This window comes from Populus nigra, chromosome 8 (assembly GCF_951802175.1).
Source record: "Populus nigra chromosome 8, ddPopNigr1.1, whole genome shotgun sequence".
Taxonomy (NCBI): domain Eukaryota; kingdom Viridiplantae; phylum Streptophyta; class Magnoliopsida; order Malpighiales; family Salicaceae; genus Populus; species Populus nigra.
Window position 1 is genome coordinate 11,565,491 of NC_084859.1, and position 8,962 is coordinate 11,574,452.

At 33.1% G+C, this 8,962-nt stretch overlaps 1 protein-coding gene and 1 long non-coding RNA gene across 3 annotated transcripts; one reads left to right on the forward strand and one right to left on the reverse strand.

Moving 5' to 3' along the window:
- Nucleotides 1–1,235: 1,235 nt before the first annotated feature.
- Nucleotides 1,236–3,898, reverse strand: LOC133700871 (vacuolar protein sorting-associated protein 55 homolog). 2 transcript variants are annotated; one of them, XM_062124573.1, is made up of 5 exons: nt 3,739–3,898; nt 3,391–3,529; nt 3,241–3,280; nt 1,752–1,836; nt 1,236–1,637 (listed from the first exon to the last, which is right to left on the reverse strand). In XM_062124573.1, exons 2-5 carry the CDS (start codon nt 3,487–3,489, stop codon nt 1,445–1,447), a joined length of 417 nt encoding a protein of 138 aa, XP_061980557.1. In that variant the 5' UTR covers nt 3,490–3,529; nt 3,739–3,898; the 3' UTR covers nt 1,236–1,444. The 2 variants fall into 2 exon arrangements, with proteins under 2 accessions (XP_061980557.1, XP_061980558.1); XM_062124574.1 differs by having other exon boundaries at nt 3,746–3,896.
- Nucleotides 3,899–5,299: 1,401 nt separating this feature from the next.
- LOC133701244 (uncharacterized) lies at nt 5,300–6,709 on the forward strand. Its single transcript, XR_009843531.1, has 2 exons — nt 5,300–5,463; nt 5,807–6,709. It is a non-coding gene; the product is annotated as an uncharacterized LOC133701244 (long non-coding RNA).
- The last annotated feature ends 2,253 nt before the right edge of the window (nt 6,710–8,962 follow it).

Genomic DNA, 8,962 nt, shown 5'->3' on the forward strand with positions numbered 1-8,962 from the left:
AGTCAAGCGAAATGTTCATTAGCACAAAATACAAACACTTGAAACATACGAGGAGTAGGTGTAAATAAGAATGGTGACAAGGAGAAAAATGTGCTCAAAGACTTATATCTCGTAGCGAAGCAAACCCCAGTACTATTTCTAGAAATCCATATAGATATCGTATTTATATGAACAATGGTATTTATGAAAGATGGAGCATTAGAGACTTAATTCATAATCATCCTATTCGTAGATACATTCCTTATTATAATGAAATTTCTTCTTTGATGGGGACTCTTTGAAGAAAGACTTTATTAGATTGTTTTCAGAGTTGAAAGGTTATTTTTATTTGAATAAGATTCTTTATTATAAGAAAGTAAGACTTGATATACATAAACTTTCTTAATAAGACTTGATACACGCAAAACTAAAAGTCTATTAGCCACACGTGCCGCCACATCATGAAGAGGCTGCTTAAATGATTCAAATGACATCGCGTAAAGTGGAGTTTGGTTACCGGATGACTTTGCACTTACCACTCAAGGATGCATGGGTCACCCATGTGATGATATGCAGTTTTTTTTAATAATATTAAAATTATAAAATAACCCCTAATGAACAAGATTATAATAAAAAAATCATAATGAAAAGACAAAAACACCTTTAAATGTAAATTTAAGATTTATTTTTATATTTTAATAGTAATTAAGCCATTAATTGAGCTTAAAAATTGAAAGTACGAAAAAATCTCTTTAAGAAAGTTTAATATTTTTCTTTGTTTTTAAGAATAATTAAGTTATTTCATAATGAACTCATGTCTTTTAGTGTGTTTTTTTTTTAAAAAAAGGTAATTACAGTGTTAATATCTTGCCATTGAAGTTGAAAATAGTAACAAAGAAAAACACTTGCTATTGGTTTGAGTTTTTCTTTGTCAAAGGGCGAGACATTTCGATTTAATCTTTGGAGTTAGAGAGCAGCAATGATAAAATCATGGATTTTGCTTGGGAGCCTACGGGGTAAGAGATTTGCGGGTCGGGGTGCGGTGCTTGATGACAGCAGCAAACACCTCCGTCCATCCCTGAATCCTGACCATTCCAAAACGCACATTCACAGCATTTCTTTGCACGGAGCACGAATATTGCCAGTTTCAATTAGATGACATTCCGCTTTGAAATATGCAAATACATGAGAATTCAACCAAAGGAAACAGCACAATCAATTCCCTCTCTCACAAGCAGAATGATTTCAGAAAAGGGTAAAAAAAAAACTGGCTTCTCATGAAAAAATTTAAATATTGTGCTTACACAGTAAAGACACTCATCATGTACAGAAAATATCATTCAATTAGAACACCGTGTTTGCTAAACAGTAACGTATAAGATGGTGAGTCTCGCTGTGACAAGAAAGAAAAGTCCTGGAAAGCACTAGAATCAACACTTTTACACATGAATCAAGTGGCCGTATCTTAGAGCATGTTGTAATCAGCTTCATCACTCGTGCCAATGTAACACATTATGGCAATCACAAAAACAAAGAATGATGAAAGCTCCAATGCTAGAGCTCCCCAGCCAATAACACCAGCATGCTTTAAGATAACTGGTATTGCAATGCTTCCAATTACTGAAGCTCCAGTCAGGAACTTCGTTGCGTTGACCCAACTGTTTCATCAGTAACCATGATGCATGGCATTAATAACTGCTTTAGCACTCATTTTTAAGCTGACAAAAAGTCAAATCCTGACCTGGAATCATTTAAATTTTAAAGAGTCTTACCCACTATCAGATTCTGTAAGGAGCGAGGAGCTATCGGAGCCCACAAAGAACAGCAAGGGCATTGGAAGAGGCACATACATTATTACTGTAAGCGAAAATGAGTTGTCATCATCATGGCTGATTTCAATTTTAGATACTATTAATAACAAATAAAGGCCACTCTCATTTCCTCAAGCATCAAATTTATCTGCATGAAAAATTATTCAGGAGGAATACAAAGCACCATCTATTGGAAATGGAAAAAAACCTAACAACAAATTCAATTAAAGAGGCAGAACCAAAAGACTCTTGCATGTTCAGTAGTCAAAATCTCATGATAATTATATGTACAAATTCAAACCAATCGACACCACACACCATAATCCAGCAATAAAGAAGTATGCCAAATCTTATTCCTAGATAGTAATATGAAGTATAACTTTCCTGAGACTAGTGAATGAACCTACACAAGCAAAATTTAAAACTAAATAAAAATCATGCAAGCAAGCATTAAAGTGTGTGCATGCTCTTGTCAGTTCCATGTGCATATAATTTAGGGAGGTTAAATGAGGTCATATAACAGGTTGGTGATATTCGTTCTTGAGCAAGAAAGTAATGTTAAGCAAGGTACAAGAAAATAGCATACTTTGCTTTCATTTACAAGGAAAGCAACAATGACAAGTAGATAGAATCACCAGAACCTCTAACATGCATAAATATCAACTTTAGTTCTGGAATAGAAGTTTAGAACTAATATAAGAGCGCAGAAAAAGGTATCCAGCATTACAGGTCACTTGGAACAAAATGAACTTGTGCTAATAGTGTCAGGCAGGGTTACGTCTCCAGGAATGCAGTAGATGATAATGGTCAGAATTGCTAAAGTGTCAGCACGCCAATTTGCCAATTGTGAAGAGTTGTGAGTATTTGGAAAGGGTTTTGACGAGCTAGGGTTTTGTAACAAAGGCATGGCACAATAGGGATAGGTTCAGTTAGCTGGTCGACACAACTAGAAATTGTAAGGAAAAACCTCATGATAATAGAGTGGATGCTTAAGCAAATTCAGATTTAGACACAACTAGTCCATCCAGAATCATAACTTCAGCTGATACAAATTCTTGCACAACATGCATAATAGAGGGCATGCAATTGATCAGACGCCATGTTTTCAATCACAATTTATCTCCTTACACGTGAGTAGAATACTTTAGAACCAAAGAAAGAAGCTTTAGACTATCTTTTAGGATTCCGCGCATGAGTACAATATGAAAATGATAGTGTGAGTGGAAATTAAGGGATTCCTGTAAATATGAACCTTGCATTTTCAGGAACATGGTATATTTCTAACTTTCAACAACTAGATTATGCAGACATGAGCCCATGACACCAAAAAAAAAAGGTTGGGTAAGAAATCAAAATCCAAAGTTACAAAATGCGAAGACAATCATAATCATCAACAAAAATAACAAAATACAATCATCTTAGACAGAAACTCGCAGTCACTTAGTCTTACCGGTTAGCATCGGCCACCAATTATTGTACAAGGCACATGCCTGCAACACCAAACATGACAAGCAAGAAAATTACGATTGACTTGGCCACAAAAATACTCATTAAACAAAAACAAAATTTAAAGGAGATTATAAAAGAAAAGAGCACAAACCAAAATTTGCAACACAATTCCTCCAGAAACCAAAATGGCCAGGAAAGCAAGCTTGCCAGTATGCAAACAGGCACGCATATAGCCCGGTAAGTCCGCCATGGCCTCACCTAATCATCCGTGGAAACAAATCCTGTTGAAACTTCATTCGTGCAGAAATAGGAAAAAACCCATCAATAATTCAAGCTTAAAACAGTACAAAAACTTGTTATTTAACCGATTTAAATTACAATCTATCACAAACATAGAGAGGAAAGGAGAGAAAGAGAGGGTAGTTTAAAATTAGAGAGGGATCAGGGAGAGAAACTAGATTTAAACTAAAATTAAAATTAAGAAGAGAGATTTACGTACTGTTTACCGGGGTTCTAAAATTATTCTCCGACAGACGAAGCAGTAAGAGCTTACAAGGAATCTAAACGACACCCTATGGCCTCCCCTTTTTGGGTGTGTATGGGTTACAGCCTTGCAGTTATTGAATTTATTATTATTGTTGTTGCTATTGTTATTATTATAAATATTATTGAGAATGTTAATTAAAAACTAATTAGGGTACTCGTATGTTTGTTGTTGGTGTGGTAGTTTACTGCATGATAGTCACGTTACCTACGGGTCTCATCAAATTTTATTTAATATTAAACAAATATTCAGGTTACTATATTTTCTATAAAAAAAAATTATATAAAGATTAATATGATATGATATAGTTAATTTTACAAGTCAAAAAATAATTTAAATAACAAATAAAAATATAATTTAGTTAAAAAAATCAATACAATATCTTTTTAAAATTATTAAAACGACAACACATTAGATCTACTTGTATTTAATTGGATCAACTCATATTAAACTGTTAAATCTTTAATTTAAGTCATGAGATCATAATAACTCTATAGAAAATAAATAAAAAAATTCATTAAATTTACTTTTCAACCAACTCAATATTAAAAGATGAAATTTAAAACAAAATTCAATTGGAAAAATAAGTCTAGTCAACCCAAGTTAACTTGTTAAACCTTAATTATGAGACTAAGATAACCATATAAAAAAATTAAAACAAATAATGAAGTTTAATTCCCAGTCAACTCAATATTGAAGGTTGGAATTAAAAAAAAAATCAATTAAAAAAATATAAAAAATTATCTGAGTTAACCAACCAAATTCATAACACAGGTCATAAAGTTAGGATAACTTCATAAAAAATAAACTGAGATAAATTATGATACATAATTTTCAATCAACTCGATATTGATAAATAAAATTAAAAAATAAACAAGGACAAAAAAAAACTCGAGCAATTAGGATAACCTGCAACTTGGATCATGAAATCGTGATAACTTCATAAAAATCAAATAAGAAAAATCATGAAGCACAATTCTTAATCAACCTAATATTGAAGTATTAAATTAAAAAAATATCACTTAAAAAAATACCCTAAGTCAACTTAGGTTAATTTGGCAAACTCAGATCATGAGACCGGGATAAATATATAAAAAGAAAATAAAAAAAATTATAAAGTCAAATTTCTTAATCAATTCAATGTTAAATGATAAAATTAAAAAAATATTTAAATAAAAAAACCCCAAAAAAATCAAGCTAACATGGCTAACCTGAAAAACTTGTAATTTAGATTATGAAACTTGATAACCTCATATAAAATAAATAATAAAATATAAAATTAAATTCTCAATCAATTAAAAATTAAATAATAAAATTAAAAAATTAAAAAATTACTCAAATCAATTTAAATTAACTTGTCAAAATCATATCATAAAACTAAAATAACTTTAATCAAATTATAAGAATCAAAGTCACGAATTTATAAGTGATTTATATATATATATATATATATATATATATATATATATATATATATATATAATTGGATCCTTTTACAACAAAACATGAAATAAGAATTATTTTATGATTCGAGTTCAACAGCCTAACCCGGAATTACTTATTCGAGGAAAGTGCCTTGATGTGAAAGAGAGTAAATGCAAAATGTGAACCTTTGGCGGTGGCCTCTCGATTACGAGATCATCTGCTCTCATCCAGAACGACCCTGTTTTATGGAAAAAGGTATTAATCTCTGAATCTGATCATGTCTATGATTGTGGATCTTTCCCTATGGATTGATATTGCAAGCAAAACAGTATTCGCTCATGAGTTGACCTCCTTTAGTTGATGGGTCTGGTGATTGGTTCCTCTATCCTCTTAATGAGAGCATTTGAAAGCATTTGTTTCGTAAATTCACCAATTTCTTTCCTGCACTCGAACATTTTGAGACCAATCCCTTCTATTGAATTTCATAGCATTTTTCATTTGTATTGGAGCTCTACTATTCAGTGGTTTCTACACCTGATAAAAATGCTAGCATTTAATGATCTTAATTTTATGGTGATGATTAATTCAAATCATATAGGTTGAGGAGTAGATCGGCATCCCAAGCTAGTAAAGGATGAATCAAAAGTGCTGTGGGAATGGGCAAGGTACAAAAGCTGTGTTATTTCCTTTCTCATGCAAACTGCGTCCTAATTGCCTTCTTTTCATTGCTACCAACAATGGGGTATGCAGAGTACAATTCCAAACAAAATATCTTTTGAGAAAACGGGCTTTTGGGTAACAAAAGACCCTGTGAAATTAAAATGGGACAGATAAATTATAATAGGATTCCCTGATGTGAGCAAACTCAAGTTACCAAAACTCTGCATTGTGGAACCAATGGAATGATTTACATTAAAATCAATCCAGAAGGCCTTGTCATGTTTACATAGCAGTGGCCAAAAAAACATGGGTTACGAAATTAATGAAGGGATCTTTAAATTCTTTCTGAAGTGGCACCTTACCAGAGCTTGCAGCTGTGTAGTTTGCAGTGTATCTTGCTTTCTGCACCAGCATGCCATGTGTTTTCTCTTTGTTCCGTGGTTGAATGTTCGTTGAGCTAAGGGAGAACGAGAAAAAAAGGCAGAGTCGAGCAGATTAAAGTCCAATGATGGCATAAGAGAAAATTTTATAAAGAACGCCATGAGTTGGAGCCTGGTGAGCTCGTAATTTGATGATCTTTGTTTCACAATTGCACTTCATCCAGTGACTTGTTGAACTTGGCCTGTTCCCTTCCTCAAGTTGCAACTTTCTTGGATTTCATTTCAAAACACTTGATCTGGGCTGCCAGGTCCTCACTTATGAGCCAAAACGATCAAATCCTGGCTAACGTTTGGGAAGTTCTCCTAGCTCGTGCGTTGAATCAAACTTGTATAAGATGTTTGATGGATGGAAACACTATAAGAATATTGTCATTACCAACAGCAAGATCAGTTGCAAATTAGCTTCAATGTTTTCTTTTGATTATTGTTCGGTAACATTTTTTTTTTCAATTTTAGTTTGATTCCAAACTTTTTCAGTTGAAGATTTTCAGGGCGTGCCCACTACTGACTGCCCTTGAAATTTTCAGTTCATAATAGGTTAGTAACCAAATTTCATGTTGGTAAGTTCGTTGCAAATAACACTCTTTCTGGTCGTGAAAGTTAGTGTAGGGGATGGCGTTTTTTGATGGAAGAAAACATGATAGAAGGAGGTAAAGCTTTTGTGAGTTCTGGAGAACCTCTTTGAGATCCATGGATGAGTCAGGCTTTAGAGAATGGGGGGGTGTCCTAGCTATACAGTTTCTTCTGTCTCTTGATTGTTGCTAATTGACGGAAACTTAAAACTTCTGTATTGGCATAGGAATTTTCGTTTATAATCTGAAATGTAGCTAGTGCTGTTGGCTTTTTTGCCTTTAGAAATGTAACTACATTTCCAGAACTTTTGCAATTGATCCACTAGCAAGAGATTTCATGTTTTGCTCTATCTCATGAAAGAAGTGGCAGTGCAAGTTTCAGCTTCCAATTAGAGTTGGATATTGACTTTTTTAAGTTCTAATAATTGGACTGCATTCATAGAACACAGAATATGTTAAATGGAGGAAAGGAGTTGCGCGCAAGTTTATTCCCTCTAAAAATAATGATAATGAAGTCTGTCTCATTACATTCGGTCCCAGTGCTCTGGGCCATAGTTGGAGGACCCCATTCCTTCTCCAATTGGCATTGATCCGCCTCTTTGTTGGACCGCCGGCGCGAACACAGTGCTCACTGACCAGGACCAGGAACCATATTCGAATTTGGATCTCGACATGTTGGTGGGTGGTAACTGTAGGCATCTTGCGAGGAAGTTGGTGGGCTCATCATGAATTAGGTCGGGGTGGCTGGTGGTTTCGGGATCCCTTAGAAAATTCTTCTTTTATGCCTCGGGTATAGCTGTGTTTTCATTCAGTAATTATACCCCTTCTTCATTCTTGGACCGCGTTTCTTAATATTGTGAATCTTCCATGCTGTGTATGAGAGGTTTAAATAAACTAGAAATTACAAAGTCTGTCTCAGCTATAAAACATAAACAAAAATTCAAAATTACAAAGGAAAAAAAAAGCATAAAATCCAAGATAAGCAATAAATTAAAAAATAAAAAGGGAAAAAAACAAAAATTATCAAAATAAGGAGTTTTAACGATATTTTTAATATCTAAAGATTCGATGGTCTACATAACAACGTAATGGTTACTATAGGAAAAACAACCTTCACAAACTCCTATAAAGATTTGAATGTGATTCAACAGGTAGATTAAAAGTCATGATCCTTTTGAATTGTTATTTTAGCCCAATATAACCAGGTCTCCTCTTGAACCTTAACATATCCCACTGATTTATAAACACATATGTTAAGTCATCTGTGTAATCTGTTTGGAGAAAATTCTTATTTAATTATGATAGACTCATACCTTATGGCTCAAAATCTTTATTATTGTAGGCTAGAATACATCAATTTCGCTCCTTCTAATCTTGTTTTAAAGACATCATGGTGCCATCCCTGAAAGCAAGAAAAAAAAATGGAACATTAATGCCAGTAATTCAATTTAACATGTGATTTTCTGCAAGTTGGGCTCCTGTTTGGATGCAAATTACTTTAGATGGAGCAAGCAGCTGCATCCGGAAAGATGACCCGAGACTAGATTGCTTACCAACCAAATGCAAAGTGGAGATATCTGCTCAATAGAAATAAATTGGGTAGCTCTTTACAAAGTGGAGAGCTTGTTTGGAAATGTCGGTCATTTTATATTTTAAAAAAATTAAATTTTTTTATATTTTTAAAATCGTTTTGATACGCTGATTTTAAAAATAATTTTTTTAAAATAAAAAAAATATTATTTTAATATATTTCAATATAAAAAATATTTTAAAAAATAATTACAACCACACTCCTAAAAAAACACGTTATTAAACAGAAAAGGCTTTAAATGTATGGATATGACTTGGAAATTGATGGAATAGATCCAAGAAACCAAGACAACCGTCCAAACCAGTGGACCACGACAGGAATCGTAGAAAATTATAGCAGAAACACACGTATATGGCAATCCTTATCATCCATAAATATGCCATATGAAAATAATAATACTATTGATTATTTTTAGATTAAAAAAAAAAAAAACTTTTGGTTTCTAACGATTGTAACATGCAAACACAATATTGTGGTCTGAAATTGTTTGG

Bases quoted from the DNA above. Each gene is read 5' to 3' on its own strand.
- LOC133700871 (XM_062124573.1), bottom strand. From the start codon at position 3,489: ATGGCGGACTTACCGGGCTATATGCGTGCCTGTTTGCATACTGGCAAG. The intron at 1,837-3,240 runs GTAAGACTAAGT...TTTCGCTTACAG, and splicing joins TTGGTGGCCGATGCTAACCG to TAATAATGTATGTGCCTCTT. The intron at 1,638-1,751 runs GTAAGACTCTTT...CTGATGAAACAG, and splicing joins CTTACAGAATCTGATAGTGG to TTGGGTCAACGCAACGAAGT.